Raw genomic sequence first — 17384 nt, 5'->3', positions numbered from 1 at the left:
CTCTTCGTAAGTAGGCAACTTTGCTTGCATGAATGTAAGAAATCCTGTAATTGTAACCTGTAATTTATCCCTTGCGCATTAAATGCGAAAGTTTATCGAAACTTGATTAAAAATAATGAATTACCTACTGAAAACTGCTTCAACATTACTCCAAGATACCAGCACATGCTTAGGCAGTAAGCATTTTTTAATACGCTTGAACTGAATTTCATATTTTTTAATTTCAGTCATTGCCAGAAATGCAAGTAAGAAAGCAGGAGGAAGTACACGAAATACAAGCCCAAAAACGAAAGCAAAACATCGTGGCCTAAAACGAAATGAGGGTCATACCGTCACCGAAGGCACTATTTTAGTTCTTCAAAGGCAGTTGCGTTTTCATCCTGGTTTAAATGTAGGTTTTGGTAGAAATGGAACTTTATTTGCTTTGGTTCCTGGTAGAGTGATGATCACATGTGAAAAAGTTGATTTAAATTGGGATCATACATGGGTCCAAGGAAATTACAAAAATAGAGGCACAGAGTTCTTTAAGAAATATTTAAATGTTCTGCCAGAGAAGCAACATCAAAACTTTAAATTGATAGATCAAATTTAAATTGTGTGACATGTAATTATTTACCAAACCATTTAATAGTAATATAGTTTACTTTACCATCTTGTAAATAACTTATAACACCTTTCTTTCTTACTGTTGTTGCCACCCTTCCCAAAACCACAAGTTCTGTGGGATAAACAGTTTCATTTTCATTTAAGCATCTTACAATATAATTAGAGTGGTAAAATATAGGATCCCCTGGATAAACCAGAAAATCACCACCAAAGTTTGCTCCTGAAGTTATGTAGAACTTTCTTTCCCAGAAGTTTTTAAATGTTTCATATTTTATGAGTGTTGTAAATTTCCAAAGAAGATCCTTGTCAAGTAATTTTGCAGAGTCTAAAATGAAAATATGTATATATTTAAGGTATTTGTCTCTTGCCCTGAACTTACTTTTGTCAAATTTATGTTTGAAAATAGGCCAAACCAACTTCTTTTCATTGATTACAAGTTTACTTAATTCTCCATCAATGATTTCTTTTTCAGATCTCATATCTCCTTTTTTTCTCTTCCCAGCCATAATTTTGTGAATGTTTTGTTGCAATTGTTTTAATCTAAGCTCCTTATAATATTCAGTTTCAACTTCAAATAGTCTCTTTTTAAATGCTTCAAGTTCATCATTGGTTGTTTGTTCCTCTGTGTATGAAACAAGTCTGCCAATGCCTTTTTCAATTAACAAGAGGGCTTCTTCTGGTAGTAATAATAAAGGTAATACTATAAAAGGAATAAAAATAAGAAATACAATAATATCGAAGGTACAATATTTACCTGATTTATGTTTATTGTGTCCAAATAACTGCCCAACAAGTCTAAACTCTTTTCTGAGCTTTTCCCAATCTGTAAAGAATTATAATTAAATTCATTGCATGTAGCAATATAAATTTATACCATCAACATCATAAATAAATGCATTTTCACTGTGGTATACTATATCAATCATAATAACTCTTGTTTTCTGTAACAATTCTGTAACAACTTAATAACACAATTTGAACTACTGTTCAGTAAGGTTATGTACATTTATATTTTTCAAAACACCTGGAAAATCAGAGAAAGCCATAATTGGGGACTTAAAAAACTTTTCTAATTTGTACCACAATTATAAACATATTTGCAGATTGAATGAATTTAGATTAATTCCATTTTCTGTGTTCAGTATATTTTGGGGTCCAGGAGGTGGCGCCATCACCGGTCAAATTCATGACATAAAAGTCCTTGAATTAAATAAATTCTTTATTTGATTATAGATTTTTCTCTCTGGTTACAATAACATAATAAATTATTACAATATAGTCACATTTAAATATTTCTGGAACATGTATTTACCTTATTCAAAAATTTAAAGCTTTTAAGAATTGAATTACATATTATCAGTAATGTCTTTATATCTTCATATACTTAAGATTGAATAAAAATGAATTATCGACATTAAATTATCTTATTTTTATGATTCATTGTTATTATCTGTTTCTTCTTTACTAGCATCTTTTGATTCTGTGTTTGAACTTTCTTCCAATTCTGAACTTACTGGTTGTACTTCATCTTCTTTTGATGCAGAGCTACTTTCCCCGTAAATTTCATGCAAGTTGTCTAATCTGTCAGATATATTAGAGCCCCTTAATTTTGTGTGCGTTACTTTTTGAAATAATTCATTGCTTTCTCGCTCGAGACGTTGTAGACGTTCTTCACGCGCAGCAAGTATTTCTTCCGGTGTCCTATTGGACTTGTTTACTGAGGACGGAGGGGCAGAAGCTGACAACGCTGTTGTTTCTGCTACTGAATTATTTTCTACCTTTTGCTCGTTTAATGATAAATTGGAAATGAGTGATTCACTAAGAGAATCAGTCTCCTTCGTAATCTCTTTATCTATATCAACTTCCAGTCTTTGTTCTGTAGTCTTATCATTTGTACAATTTTTTGTTTGTATTGGGACTTTTCTAATCGCTCCCGTTGACGTTGATGGACTTATTGTTGGACTTACAGTAGTACTTACTTCTGGCGAGCTGACATTATTATCTTCTGGCCGAATATTTGTAGCGATTTTGTCCTCCGGATATTCAGTATTCATGTCTTGGAGCGCTGAAGCATTATCATCAGCGTTAAGGGGATCAACATTGGGTTCGCATTCGTGATGTTCTTCGCCAATTTCCATCTCATTGTGCTCGTTCCTTTCATCAAATTGTTCGCAACTTTCATCGTCGCGCTGACAAGTCGCTTGAATCGTTGCCAATGGCGCATTATCCAAATCGTCGCAATCGCTTTCCCTTTTGCCGTCGCTGACGTCGCTTTCGTATCCCTTCTCGTCTTCACTGCTGTCCTTATCGTCGCTGTATCCGCTCTCGGCGCTTTGATTGAAATCATCAGCACTCGTCTTACGAGCGGCGAACTCTTTGCGCAATTCTTTCCACTGCTCCTGTGTGCTATCGTTTTTCGCACGCGCCTGTCCCCATTTGTCTCGACAGTATTGCAATTCTTGTTTTAGCTCAGTGAGCAATTTTCTTTTCTCATGTAACTCGTAACGCAAAACTTTCTCGTGGGTGTGCAGTTGATGATGTTGTTTCTGCATTTTTTCAACCTGCGTTCAAAAGTCACATAAACACACTGCACTTGTTTGTATTTTTAACACTTACCACATGCCAGGTTGTAGTTAATTCACCAGAGACGAGCTCCAATCGTTTCTCTTGGTCCTGAAGTCGTCCCTCGAGATGTGTGTTCAGATGTTTCAATCGATACATTTCTCGTTCCAGAAATTTCTTTTCAATTATCAAATCCTAACAGGAAAACACAGTTTTACAATCAGAAGGCAAGCATAATTCGATTAGAGCAACGCCGATGATTGATTGCGGTCCGAATTCAATACGTGCTAAATGCTTCAAACGGTTGTTTACCTTTAGACGAATAAAAGTCTGGCTAACGCTGAGTTTCAATTTGGGCCCCGTGGGAGTCTCGACCGATTTATAGCACGGATCCTTTTCGCCCTCCTTCAGCGCGCTCAGTGGCGGATTCTGATGGCTCAGCAATTCTATCAGGACTTTCCACACTTTCGGCAGATTCTCGACGATCTCAGCGGGACTGTTCAATTGGTGCAGTGCGTTTGCCATGCACTGTTCGTCTGTGGGATGTTTTAATTACACAATCAAATAAAAGAAGTTTCAAGTTAAAGTAGCACAAAGCAAATTGAAAAGTTGCGTTTACTTTCCTTTTCAGTTGGGAATACGTGTTGAATGTATAAACCCAGCCATTTTAAAACTTACCAATGTCTGACTTGGTGTCTGTCTGCTTTTCATTATTAATTTGATTGATCAAGTCCAAAAGTACTTTAGGAAGCGCTGCTGCAGTCGAGTGTGATTCTTCGTTTGAGGCAATGTCTGTCAACAAATCGTGGTTTTCTTCTAAAACACTTCGCAATTTGTCAAAATCGATTTCAGGTGAATTATTAAAGCCTCGCAAAATTTGTGAAAATAACTAGAAATTATAATTAACAATCAATATTTCATCTAAATTACAAATTAAAAATGTTACCTGATTTATTACATCAATTTCAGCTTGTAATTCAGTACATTCTGCTTTAGTTAAACCCAATGTCGATTGCAAACCAGTGATTTGATCATATTTAGTTGAATTGTCTTTTTCAAGTTCTTCAATGCGAGCTAAGCGATCACTATGAATAAAATATGCGCATTAAATCTCTTTGTAGAGTCGCTGTCAACGAAAAACTTTATATTTACCTGCTAATCGTCTGTTCATTTTCAACTTGTTTCTTGCACTCTTCCAGTTGGACTTGTAAATGTTCTTTGTCAATCTTATCCAGACGCTGCCTTTCCTCGTACAGCGTTCTCAAATTGCGAATGTTCCTCAGTTGTTTTTCATACTCTTCCCGCAATCCGTCCGACATGATTTTCATTTCCTTTGATGCGAGCAACTCTTCAACGGTTTTAACTTTTTCTTTAAGCTGCAACAGGCATTGTGAATTTTAAATAGTTCATTTTTGTTTACATTACGCCGGCTTCCTTTTCATACTCACTCCTTCGATTTGCGCCTCGCGTATTTCGAGCATGTTTTTCGTGACATTAACCACGTCTTTCAATGCCGTGATGTGTTTGGAATACTCGAGGCGCTCTTGTTCTATATTTAGCATTTCCGAGTTGAGCTTTTGGACATCCAGCTGCATTTCCGACACGGTTATTCTTAGTTCCCTATTTTTCGTGTTCACTTCCTCTCCATTCTTTAGTAGTATTTTCAATTTTTCTACTTGCAACTTGAGCTCTTCGTTTTCTTCCATCAAATTTTCTATTTTACCTTGTAATTTTAAATCTGGAGAACTCGCTATGGGATTTGGGACTTGACTTTTTTGTGATTTCAACATTTCGTTTTCTTCTTTGAGTGCTTGTAGTTCGTCTTTCACTTGTTGAAACTCTCTTCGCTTTTCTGCAATTAGTTCTCTGCGTTTTTCGTGTTTTCTTTCCAATTCTAGCTTAAACTCCTCTAGATTTCTTTGTAATTGTTCTCTATGTTCTTCTCTTTCATTGCTGGATGTTCCCGGCGTTTCGGATTGGTTGTTACTCATGTTTTCTCTTGTTATGGTCGGTGCACTTTGCGGATTCCAGAACGGATCATCACTGAATGCATTCGAATTCGTGTTGGCCTCGCCACTTCGCACGTTGCCCATTTTCGGACTCTTATATAGCTACACCGAAAACATAAACAGTGAAAAACACTTAATCGTCTGGTATTGTGGAGAAAACAACGACTTTTGGATTGGTAACACTTGCCAACAATTATGATGCGTGTTCTTATTTATAGCGAATTTACGTATTTTCTGAGACAATTCCGTCTGATACAAAAATTGCGTTGTATTCGCCGAATCTACGTATGTTATACAAACACTCAAAGCAATCATTAGCAATGATGTGACTTACCTTTTAAAAATACTCAAAAACAAATAACTTTTGGACTTTTCACAAGACGCACAAGAGACAACACGTTTTCTATAAAATTTCTATCAAAATGCGTACCTATTGTTGAATTGCCTCGTGAATTTCGTGTACTGTGGATCGTTCGTTCGCGTCTACGAAACTGAATATAAATAGCGCCTTTTAGTTTCAACCACGTCACGACTAGCACGACTTATGCCAAATTTATAAATACTTTTCCCGGCATCCTTCGCTTAATGCTTTCCACTCTTCACAGTCTAGACGTACATTTGAAGATTCTGTCAGAGATAAAGCTCGTTTGATACTTTGCAAATTTATTGCATAATAAAATTCTACACATTGACATCGTTCAATAACGATCGTTTTTCCTAAAACCAAAAATTTTCAACACATTTTTTATAAATACATTTTTGCACTACAAAAATAATGAAAACAGTGCTAGAAATGTAAAATATGATATTACAGCTATAAAACCGTCAAAAGATACAAGCACATGTTTTACAATGCGGTAAAAATCTAGAATTTTTTGGATAACATCTTCATGGTCCCCCATCTTCCTGGCATGTATCGCACATGAGTCCTTTTGTATGACTGTTTCATTTATTTTTGTCTATGAATAATGACTGGTCGTGGTCGTCGAAATAATACGCCCGATTGTATGAAACTGCTCGTTTCGTCCCATCATAGTTGGCGCACTATGTCTCGTGCTTTTTTCGCATACCTCCCAGTCCGATAATCCCGACTTCCTCCACGAGGCGTCCCGATCCCGGGCGATGTGCGCCTTTTTTATACGCAAACGGCGCGTTTCGCACGCGACTTTTCGCCGCCGCCAGTCATATAATTAACAGCACACTAATTAACTCTACTCGCGGACGCCACTGCATTAAAAGCTCAGCGGTGCTGAATCGATTAAAGCGCGCTAAAATCGTACTCGGTTTATCGCATGTAAATCCCGCACGCGTTTCTCTTCTCGCATCGCAATGAAGTAAGTAACAAGACGTGCGAATTACACGCTTAATTAAGCGCCCAATTTCATTCACGCAAAATTTGCCAAAATGTATTTCCTCTTTCAGGTCGTGGAGTATTTTCGGTCTTGTCTGTGCGGGCATGGTGGTTATTTGCTTACTGTCGACGGCGGAAGCGAAGCGAAGAAATGAAAATACAGATATGGATGTTGATGCATCACGTGCGATGAAGAGCAAAAACAGTAGACACGAGTATAATAAGTATAGTCGCGAGTTTTCCGATGAAAGTATGCACAAACAGAAGCAGAAGGCGAAGAAAAACAGCAAAAGGTTGCAATTGGATTTGGACAACGTGAACGAAGATGAACTCACCAGTGATGAACTGCAAGTGTTAGAGTATAGAAGGAAGAAACTCGAGCGACAAAATAAGAAAACTTTAGGCGACGTGTTTCAAGAAAAGAAGCAGAAGAATAAGCAACGGAAGGAGAAATTCGAGAAGCACGTGCTGAAACATTTGTGAGTTACTTATATATTATTTTCACACATTTCACAGATAAAAAGAATACTTTTTTTCACTTTGTATTAAAATGAGATACATTCTATGAGTATGATTGCGTACACTTTTTAAACAAGCGAATTATTTCTGGCTTTAATGAGTTGGACAATTTTGACGGCCAACCTAGATGCCAAGAATTTCAGCTCACTCATAATCATCAACAATACCAACTAATTACATATTATATGCTATGTTAAAGCAGTTGGCAAATAAATATTTTGTAAATTAAATAATTTATGTATTTGTTTACAGCAAACGAGGCGATGAAAGTGCCGACGAAGCAACAAAATCATCAGAGGAAATAATCACACCTTTGAAGCGTGTGAAACTCAGTCGAAACGACCCGGATGAGTGTAATTCTTCAGAAGAAAAGTGTCCTTGAACTTTAAGATAGAATTGCGACCAGAAATACGAATGGGAAATGTTTAAAAAATTATCACGAAGCAGATCGCATTTTCTAATACACTTAATAATCTTCCATTAGTTTTTAAAATTAAAACTAACACCATATCAAACGAGAAAATAATAAATCTTAAATCAAAGTGGAGTCATAAAAATTCCATGTTCACGGTACAATTTTTTAAGTGCTTAAATTTAATTTTAAACTTTATAAGTAATTGTATAGTTGTAAAATTAATATATTTACTGTACCTAACGCACACGTGAGTAGCTTTGTCTTATTGCACAAGTACAATTTCCGTCAAGTGCGAACCGAATGTAATTTGCATTGCGTGCCAACTCCGAAGCGCACAACACTACAGTAATTACACCGCATTAAAAAATACTTATTTCGACTTTGTCATTGAAAGAACAAGAATCGGGAGTTAAAAAACGTGAAATATTGAACTTTGTTTTAAAAATAGGAATAATCGTTGAAGGAAAAAGACAAAACTTAAGAATAGACGAATGAAGCGTGCCAATTTCTTAACATTTGTACTATTTTACACTAAAAATAAAATGGCGATAAACACATGTATCATTATCATTTAAAAATTGAAATATCGTTTGGAATTGTTTCAAATTCAATAATAAACGTCATTTAAAAACTACATAAACATAAGTTGATTGTATAAATAGATCACAACACAAACATTAATTTGTAACTATTAGTAACATTATAATTCACAGGAAACACATTTTACACATGAACAAAACACTCCAATACGACTAGTACAACATTGTGATACAGTAATACCACGAAACCAAATCAAAACAAAACGAAACACGATATAAAAACGCATTACAAACAAACAAACACAAATTTAAATGTAAAATACTCTATATTATGGATTTTTATAAATATAAGTTGTAAATATAAGTATATAATAAATATAATTGATTAGTTACATCAACATTGTCAATCAAACATTAATTTACAAGCCAAAATGTAAAAATTGTCACATTTCAACTCTAAATTTAAAAAAATTTGTATTCATAGCCAGTTAAAAACGTAATTAATCATGTGAAGTGTACCGTTGCCAATATAACTAGTGTCAAAGATAAAAACTACAAACATCAATTGAACGTATGACTCTCAACTCAAAGATTCTTAAAGACTTCTATTAATACATACTTTAAACATACACACACACATCGTAAACCTGCAGCTTGCATAAACATTTATAGTCGCAAAATTCGGCATCACTTCAATCAACTGAAGCGTGAAAATCTAAATGAGTACGACGGTGCAGAGCGGCAAATGAGTCCCATGACTACTTGGCATAATTAATACGTTTTACAACATTATTTATGATAGATAGTGTCAAACGTAATTTTTCACGTGCAGCCGGCGAGCGGTGACTCGTATTAATAAAACATACAATTTGGCTGTGAGAACAAACAGGACCGCCTGGTGGCGAGCGGGTCGATGCAATTTTTCACTTCGGATTTTATTTGCGTCCTGCAATGTATGTGCGCCCGCACGTTTTAAATCTAACTGGGAACGGAACTCGCCGCACGCACGTGTCGCGTCAATTCGAACAAGTCGTAAACAATTTGAAATATTAAACCGAATTACAATTTGTGTTTATTGCGCCGGATTGCATGCGACATGTGGCTGACGGATTGGCGGTCATTCAAAATTTAAAGGGTTTAACCTTGATGAAAAATATGCAGATGTATAAAAAAGTTTAATTTAGTTTCATTTATTTTAAAATAATTTGAAATTTTATTTCATTTTGTTAATAAATGTTCTTATAATTTAACAAAATTGCGTTAAATTGATTGTAAATATAGCTGGAGTTTATTCTGTGTTTATTTTTTGTTGTCAACATTTTAAACGAGGAAAACCCTATAATAATAGTAATCGAAAAAATCGTGCAGATAATTCTATGCGATTTGACCTCAATGCTTATTTCAAATTATTGAAATTCTTTTGTTCAGACCTACGCTTTAATCCAACAATTTTAAAACGTTAAACAATCAAATTTAAAGGTTGCATAATACCGATTTACAAAAATAAAATAAAATGGACACAATATAATTATTTATATTTAATATAATCGTTAGTGTAATTAGCATTGTTAGTGTTTAATAAGTTAATAATTATCTAAATTACTCATTTGCGGTTATAATACATGCGCGGTTATTTATTTTCAATATTAAGGACATTATGGTAAAAAATAATTCGAACCTAGTTTGTTATTACTCAGCTCAATGTCAACACCATTATCATAAAAGGTTGTTTTAGGAAGTAATGTTACTTCATTAATTGATTATTTATGTAATTCGCTTTAATACAGCGCAAACGCAAAAGTTTCTTGCATTTGTGCGAAAAATAAATATTGAATGCAACTATCAATAATTAAAGACTACACGTTCACGGCCAGCACGTCACTTCCATGTTACATATTTAGAACTTGTATCCAGTTGTACATTTCCTCATTAAATCGATTTCCACTTGACTTTGTGTATCTGGATACATATTTATTTAACATTTGTTGACCTTTTTGATAATATCACCATGATTTTCATATATTTTTAATTTGTAACAGCCAAAACCAGTCAAACATCTAATAAAATTATAGTTTATTTCAATGTTTTATTTATAATAATACTAGGTCATTAACTTTAATAATTGATACCCAGTTAAACCAACAATTACCAAATGGTAAAGGTTCACTAACTATTCGAATCATCCAAATATCAATAAAATGTGTCAGCAAAGATTTAATATTACATAAGAGTGATTATATCGATCAACGTATCTTTGCGCATGTTTCCGATTGAAAATTCAACAAAGCCTCGCATATATTCTACGAACATCAACTCTCGTTTCTCTATTTGCCAGCGTCGTCATGACCAACAAATTGCAATCAAACAAAAGACTTGTGAATTTATTTGACTGCTATAATGTAAAATATCCACCCAATTATTAAAATCAATCAACTAATAAAAATTACGTAAGAATCATGGATGGATACTTTGCTGGTAAGAAAAAATATATAATCGTCACCTAGCATATAATATATGTAATTATCTACACATATGTATGTCTATGTGTTTTACTTGTTAATTTACGACACGCATTGGTAATTTCTCTGAGCACACATAAAATTCGGTGATTCGGTGACTGACTTAAATGTGCGTGTTCCAAGGACGATTTGGGGTAGCTATTCATGTAATCCTAACAATCACCAACCATACGATAGAAGTACGAGTAGATATATTACCATGTTAAAGATATTTTATTCAGTTTAGTGTTGTTTGTGTGACAACAGCTTATCTAAAACAGTTGTCCTAATTTTTGTTTGTGACGCAAAAAAGACTAAAAAGTAAAAAAAATGCTTTATGCAGATCCAACCTACGATGAGGAAACTAAAATTCTTAGTGGGCCTGCGGAGATTTACGTTCCTGATCCAAAAGGTGTTGGACATGCATTTTATACTCAAATGAGACGTAATCGACGAAAAACTGCACAGGTAAAAACAAAATATTTAGTTTAAATTTTTACTTAGTGATTTTAATTTCTTTTAAATTTAGTATCATGTTGAATCTGGAGTTAAAGAATCTTTCGGCAGTATGCTAACTCGATCTATCAATACATCAATTGAAATGCGCAACAGAGGAATCGAACCCGGTGATATAATCTCAATCTGTGCTGGAAATTCAATGGATAATTACATCCCTTTCGTCGCTGCGCAAATGACCGGTGCAATTGTAGCTTCGTTTGATCCTACAATCAGTTTAGTTGATACAGTGCACCTCATGAAGCAAGTGGAACCAAAGATGATTTTTGTTGATCAAAAAAGTGAAATGCTAATTGAAAACGCAATTCGCGATGCAGAAATCAAATGTGAAATGATTGTAATTGGTGAAAGTAATAAATACGACATGTTTTCTGATTTCTGCAGTGAGAAAGACAACATAAATGAATATGAACCACATGCTGTGGATGATTTAAAGACCACAGCAGTTATTCTCTTCAGTAGTGGTACCACTGGTCTTTCGAAAGGGATATCAATTAATCATTATGGAATATTTTATCAAGGACACTTTTTTGTTTATAGTGGATGTGATTTGGATAGATGTTTAACTTTTGCGACAACTTACTGGGTTTCGACGATGGTTTTAATATCTGTTGAAATGCTTTTTGGAAAATGTAGAATTGTTGTGGAGAAATTTAATCCGAAGGATTTGTGGAAAATTTTTGATGAAGCTGGAGTTACTTTTATATTTATGGCACCATCTTCTGCGATTATGCTGTTAAAAACAGGCCGTCCTGATGGTGTGGATACAACTAGTTTAACGGATGTGATTGTTGGTGGTGGGCCACTATCTGCAGAGAATAATCTTGCATTGCGTGATTTGTTACCCGGTACCAATGTGCAATTAATTTATGGTCAATCCGAGGGAGCTGGTATTGTTACAATGTTTCGTATCGGAGACCGCAGAGATGTTTTACAAACGTTTAATAAACCCACATCTTCAGGGAGACCAATTCTAGGTTTTTCTTATAAAGTTAGTTAATTCTTTACACCATATTTTGTTTAATTTTATTTTTTATAATAATGCTTGTATTTAGATTGTGGATCCAGAAACTGACGAAGTCTTAGGACCAAACCAAACCGGTGAGTTGCGCTTCACCTCACAAGGTATGATGAATGGTTACTACGGACGTGAATCCTCTGAAGCATTCGACGAGGATGGATGGATTCGATCTGGAGATATTGCTTACTATGATGAGGATTTCTGTTTCTTTATTGTGGATCGCATCAAGGAAATGTTAAAATTTCAAAGTTTTCATGTTCCACCAGCAAAATTAGAAGGCATCTTAAACTCCCATCCGCAAGTGGCTACGTCAGTAGTGATTGGTATACCGGATGAGCAGGATGGTGATCATCCGATGGGCTTGGTAATCCTTCAGCCTGATGCAACAGTTACAGAAGACGAATTGGTTGAATTTGTTGAGCAAAGAGTAGATGATAGAAATCGTTTAAGAGCTGGCGTTCGTTTCTTTACTTCGTTTCCTTATACTCCTTCGGGGAAAATTAAAAAGAATGTTTTGAAGGCAATGATTTTAGCTGGTGAAATATAAGATAGTATTATTATTATTATTATTATTATTATTATTATTGTTATAATGACAAATGTCTTACTATGAATGTTGGGTGTCACGTTTAATAATATTTCTTGACGTTTTATTTATAAATTGATTGTGGGTGGATAAAAAATTGTAAAATATTAATAATTGCAGTTGTGATCAATTTCTATGTGTGGAAATTAACACTTTTTTTGCTATCAATACACATTGTGATTATAATATGCTAATATACAGCGAGTTGCACAAAGAAGATAAAAATGGTTTTATTTAAGGACAATTAATGTATTCCCACGTTGGCATTAAAAGACTATGTATTAAAAGTCTTGCAAAACAACATGTTTTAGAATTTTATTGCAATGATTGTACTACTTTTGCAGAAATTATTGAGTTTCATGCGCTGGATGTTGTTGTTTAGACATAAAACACCGATCCAATGAACTAATTGAACTAATGGTTTTGCAAACAGTAATAATCAATTGTTTGCGGTGTAATCAGAATCCCAATCACATTTGTTGTTAAATTTGTGAGGTATAAAAGAGGAACTGTTTTTTGCACATTCATGCATAAATTATGGCTACTTCTACAATTCACTATAATCCTGTGAAAAGAGTAATAAATGGAGGACACAAATCTCAAGTTAATTTGGATAATCGTGGTTGTGGGTGGCTTATTTTTGATTCTATGAAGAAGTGGAGTGAAAAAGGATATATTGCTCAAGTAAGTCAATTAATACATTTTCTATGCATATTTTTACAATTCTCATAAATTATATTGCTGCAGATTGAAGAATCAACTGCTTTTGAAGATACTTTTAGTAGTCTTTTAACGCGATGCATAAGAACAGCAATCTCTTTACAAAATCTTAGTATAAAAAAGGGTGATATTATTGCAGTCTGTTCCAATAATCACCTCAACTCTGTTGTACCATTGATTGCTGGTTATTTTATCGGTGCTACAATTGCTCCTACAGATCCATCTCTCTGTGTTGATGATACCAGATATTTATTGAATATGGTTGAACCTAAATTGGTTTTTGTGGCTAAAGAATGTGAAGAATTAATTAGCAAAGCACTTAAAAACAGTGATTTTGATTGTGAGATTATAACTTTTCGAGCGGATTCCGACAAGTTTAAAACCTTTGATACCTTCTTGGAAAAGCAAGATAACGAAGAAGTTTTCGAGCCAGTTGTTTGCGAAGATTTGAATGAAACTTGTTTGATTTTGTTTAGCAGTGGCACAACAGGTTTACCAAAAGGAATATGCTTGAATCATAAATTTGTAATGAATTTAGCGAACGGGTACAGTAAAATAACGTAAATATAATAATTTTATATTTAAAATACATATTTTAGAATGTCTACGATAGATACTGGTAACACATTTCTTGGTTTTGCTTCTCTTTATTGGATTTCCACCATAATGATCATTTGCACTTGTCTTATTTTTGGATACAAACGATTGTTATGCCTTTCGTTTAAACCAGAATTAATTTGGGATATTATTGAAATGTATAGAGTAAGTTCCGCATATACTCCTTATGTTGACACCATTACAATTATGTTTATTTTAAGGTAAATTTTGTTTTTATTTCTCCTGTACAAGCAATAAGAACAGTTCCGTATTTATCTGAAAAAGGAAAAAATCTACAGTACATGATGATTGCAGGAGGGTCAATATCACCACAATACTTACAAGCCTTGCGAGATTCTCTTCCAGATACAATGGTACTCAATAGTTACGGCCAAACAGAAATCGGTTGTATATCTGCACTCAAAGAAAAGAATGAAAACTATTACAAACTCGCAACTTGTGGACAACCAGTACCAGGACTCAAATTAAAAGTATATCTTTTCAATAATATAAAAAAAAAATAAATCAAAAATTTATATAAATTTGTTATGTATTTAGATTGTGGATCCAGATACCGAACTAGTGCTTGACTTAAACCAACAAGGCGAAATTCGCATCAAACCCTTGTGTCCCATCAACGGCTATTACAAACGAGACTCCTCTGACGTTTGGGACACCGAGGGATACATGAAGACCGGCGATCTCGGTTACTTCGACGATGACTTGTGCTTGTTCGTGACTGATAGGGTCAAAGAGATGTTCAAGTACATGTCGTATCACATCGTGCCCTCCAAATTGGAAATGATACTGCAGAGTCATCCTGAGGTCGAGTTAGCTGTCGTTATCGGTATACCGCATCCCACAGAAGATAACCATGCTTTAGGGATTGTCACTTTACAAGCAGGAGGAGATGTTTCTTCGGGCGAGTTAGAAAAGTATGTCGAGGATCGTGTCGATGAAAGAAATCAATTAAGAGCTGGGGTATTAATTGTTGATTCTGGTTCACTTCCGATGACTCCAACAGGCAAAATTAAACGCAAAGAATTACGAGATGCGTTGATAAGAATTCAACGTATTCGTCCATAGATTGAATTTAAATATATTTTTATTTTATGAATATTCATCATTAATAAATCATAAATGTACTTTGATTCATGATTTTTAAAATTATTTCTGCTCTTACGTAGTTACAAAATGGTTACAATATTACGATAAGTCTAGATGTTTGTTGATAATGTGACTCAGCATCTTTGGTGCACGAAACGATTTAATATAAAGTGGAACATCATTTTTGATTTACTCGAGGTCATTTACAGATCAAATATTAGAAAGTGCGATTACACAGCGGAGTTAGTTGACGAATAAACATTATCTCGGCTAGTTGTAGACTGATAAACAAGAGCAAATTACTTCTCATAATGTCTAACAGTAAACCCTTTTATGATCCTGTGCGTAAAGAAGTGCATGGTCCAAAACCTTCTGGATTATTGACAGATACAAGAGGTTTAGGTTGTTTTGTACTGGATGCTATGAAAAAATGGGCGAAGGAAAATAAAATAGCACAGGTATTTATTTATTTAGTTATCTATAAACAATATATATACTCATTTGAGTCAAATTAGATTATTGCAGAAACTGGTTATGAAGATCCATATAAATCTTTATTATCACGATGTGTTCGTACGGCTATAGCAATGAGAGAACTTGGAATACAAAAAAACGATATTATAACAATTTGTTCTAATCATCATCTGAATTCTGTCGTACCACTGATTGCCGCTTCTTTTCTTGGTGCAATTACAGCCCCGACAGATCCTTCACTCTCATTAGACGAAACAAAACACCTGTTAAATTTGGTTAAACCAAAACTTGTGTTTGCTTCTCCTAATTGTGTGGAATTAATAGCAAATAGTTTGGATAAAACTGACTTTAAATGTGAACTGATTGTGTTTGGTAATGATAAAAATTCCAAGTACAAAACATTTGATTGGTTCTTGCAGGAACGCAGTGATGAAAACAGTTTTGAACCTGTCGTTGTAGAAGATTTGTTGTCGACTTGTTTGATATTATTTAGCAGCGGCACGACAGGATTGCCCAAGGGGATCTGTTTGACTCATAAACTTGTTATGAAATCAATAAGTGGGTAAGTATGCCGCATAAGTTTCTTAATCAACTTCATACTGCAGTTAATAAATTATAAACTTGTTTAATTGCTTACAATTGTAAATTTCTCATGCTTATAAATTTAAAATACCAATTGATTTAATATGAAGGTTAAGATTTATTTTTGTTTATTTCAGAATGACAAGTCTGAAAACTCCTGTGAAAACTTTTCTGGGATATGCTTCGTTATATTGGGTTTCAGCTGTCATAATCGGTATTTCAAGCTTGGGCATTGGTGCTAGAAGATTGCTATGCCAATCATTCAAGCCGGAATTAGTCTGCGATATTATCGCAAAGTATCAAGTTGATTACTTGTTCATTGCTACGGTTCAGGCGATACAAAGTATTCCATTTTTAAACGACAACGGCAACAGGGTGAAATATATGATGGTGTCTGGAAGTAAAATCGCACCGTGTTACTTAGAGAAGTTGCGTGAAAAACTTCCGGATGCTTTTATTGCTGGTCTTTATGGTCAGACCGAAGTTGGGTATATTACACAACTTACAGAAAAAGATCACAACTATTCCAAGTTGGAATCTTGTGGACTTCCAATGGCAGGACTTACTATTAAAGTATGTTTACATAATAAAATAAAAATTAAATATTTTAATTCAATTAATAATAAAATTAAACGTTTTAAATTCAGATTGTTGATCTTGATACTGAAGAAAATCTACCCTTGGGTAAAGTGGGTGAAATCCGCGTGAAAACCGATTGTGGATTAAACGGTTATTATCGTCAAGACTCCTCTGGCGTTTGGGACTCAGAGGGATATATTATGACGGGTGATTTGGGCTATTTCGACAATGATCTCTGCTTGTTTGTGACGGATCGGATTAAGGAGATGTTCAAATACATGTCGTGGCACATCGTCCCGGCGGAACTCGAGGCGACCTTACAGACTCATCCAGATGTCGACTTGGCTATCGTTATTGGAATTCCGCATCCGGCCGACGATAATCATGCATTGGGTATTGTTACGCTACAACCCAATGCGAATGTAACTGCGAAGCAAATTGAGCAATACGTGAACGATAGAGTTAATGACAGGCATAAGTTACGTGCGGGTGTTATGATTTTAGATGCTAAGGAATTACCCATTACTCCAACTGGGAAGATTAATAGACGTTTAGTTAAAAAAATTGCTGAATCTAAATTAGCTATAAATAACAACGTATAATTTATCTTCATGTTTTTAATGATATTATGTATTAAACAATGAAAATAGTTGGTATATATTAAATTGATCACGCACATGAACAAATTTGATCGTTTATTAAT

The 17384-nt window shown here is 34.4% G+C and overlaps 6 protein-coding genes across 8 annotated transcripts; 4 read left to right on the top strand and 2 right to left on the bottom strand.

Annotated features, from left to right (window-relative positions):
* On the top strand, positions 1 to 663 carry mRpL27 (mitochondrial ribosomal protein L27). Its single transcript, XM_065306276.1, has 2 exons — positions 1 to 176; positions 228 to 663. Exons 1-2 carry the CDS (start codon positions 116 to 118, stop codon positions 590 to 592), a joined length of 426 nt encoding a protein of 141 aa, XP_065162348.1. The 5' UTR covers positions 1 to 115; the 3' UTR covers positions 593 to 663.
* Tsen34 (tRNA splicing endonuclease subunit 34) lies at positions 521 to 1787 on the bottom strand. 2 transcript variants are annotated; one of them, XM_065306274.1, is made up of 5 exons: positions 1687 to 1787; positions 1481 to 1630; positions 1361 to 1429; positions 986 to 1306; positions 521 to 931 (listed from the first exon to the last, which is right to left on the bottom strand). In XM_065306274.1, exons 2-5 carry the CDS (start codon positions 1530 to 1532, stop codon positions 609 to 611), a joined length of 765 nt encoding a protein of 254 aa, XP_065162346.1. In that variant the 5' UTR covers positions 1533 to 1630; positions 1687 to 1787; the 3' UTR covers positions 521 to 608. The 2 variants fall into 2 exon arrangements, with proteins under 2 accessions (XP_065162346.1, XP_065162345.1); XM_065306273.1 differs by having other exon boundaries at positions 1481 to 1778.
* Positions 1788 to 1812: 25 nt separating this feature from the next.
* LOC135794831 (interaptin) lies at positions 1813 to 5767 on the bottom strand. Of its 2 annotated transcripts, none has more exons than XM_065306271.1 (8): positions 5608 to 5767; positions 4617 to 5279; positions 4321 to 4544; positions 4115 to 4253; positions 3847 to 4057; positions 3481 to 3704; positions 3223 to 3363; positions 1813 to 3167 (listed from the first exon to the last, which is right to left on the bottom strand). In XM_065306271.1, exons 2-8 carry the CDS (start codon positions 5259 to 5261, stop codon positions 2037 to 2039), a joined length of 2715 nt encoding a protein of 904 aa, XP_065162343.1. In that variant the 5' UTR covers positions 5262 to 5279; positions 5608 to 5767; the 3' UTR covers positions 1813 to 2036. The 2 variants fall into 2 exon arrangements, with proteins under 2 accessions (XP_065162343.1, XP_065162342.1); XM_065306270.1 differs by having other exon boundaries at positions 5512 to 5678.
* A 501-nt stretch (positions 5768 to 6268) lies between these two features.
* Positions 6269 to 7706, top strand: LOC135794833 (uncharacterized). The gene is made up of 3 exons (XM_065306275.1): positions 6269 to 6511; positions 6600 to 7007; positions 7300 to 7706. Exons 1-3 carry the CDS (start codon positions 6507 to 6509, stop codon positions 7427 to 7429), a joined length of 543 nt encoding a protein of 180 aa, XP_065162347.1. The 5' UTR covers positions 6269 to 6506; the 3' UTR covers positions 7430 to 7706.
* A 2625-nt stretch (positions 7707 to 10331) lies between these two features.
* Positions 10332 to 15092, top strand: LOC135794722 (uncharacterized). The gene is made up of 9 exons (XM_065306104.1): positions 10332 to 10476; positions 10843 to 10967; positions 11029 to 12006; positions 12071 to 12580; positions 13157 to 13306; positions 13370 to 13887; positions 13942 to 14104; positions 14161 to 14430; positions 14498 to 15092. Exons 1-9 carry the CDS (start codon positions 10458 to 10460, stop codon positions 15023 to 15025), a joined length of 3261 nt encoding a protein of 1086 aa, XP_065162176.1. The 5' UTR covers positions 10332 to 10457; the 3' UTR covers positions 15026 to 15092.
* Positions 15093 to 15226: 134 nt separating this feature from the next.
* LOC135794055 (uncharacterized) lies at positions 15227 to 17367 on the top strand. The gene is made up of 4 exons (XM_065305186.1): positions 15227 to 15504; positions 15562 to 16082; positions 16240 to 16675; positions 16750 to 17367. The coding sequence occupies exons 1-4, from the start codon at positions 15358 to 15360 to the stop codon at positions 17281 to 17283; spliced, it is 1638 nt and encodes a 545-aa protein (XP_065161258.1). The 5' UTR covers positions 15227 to 15357; the 3' UTR covers positions 17284 to 17367.
* Positions 17368 to 17384: the final 17 nt, after the last annotated feature.

This window comes from Atheta coriaria, unplaced genomic scaffold (assembly GCF_025399875.1).
Source record: "Atheta coriaria isolate IRGN ID8LTWV9N9 unplaced genomic scaffold, Caltech_Dcor_3.1 hic_scaffold_6_pilon, whole genome shotgun sequence".
In the NCBI taxonomy this organism is placed as follows: domain Eukaryota; kingdom Metazoa; phylum Arthropoda; class Insecta; order Coleoptera; family Staphylinidae; genus Dalotia; species Dalotia coriaria.
The sequence above is the reverse complement of the archived record's forward strand: the minus strand, read 5'-3'. Positions and strand labels throughout refer to the sequence as shown.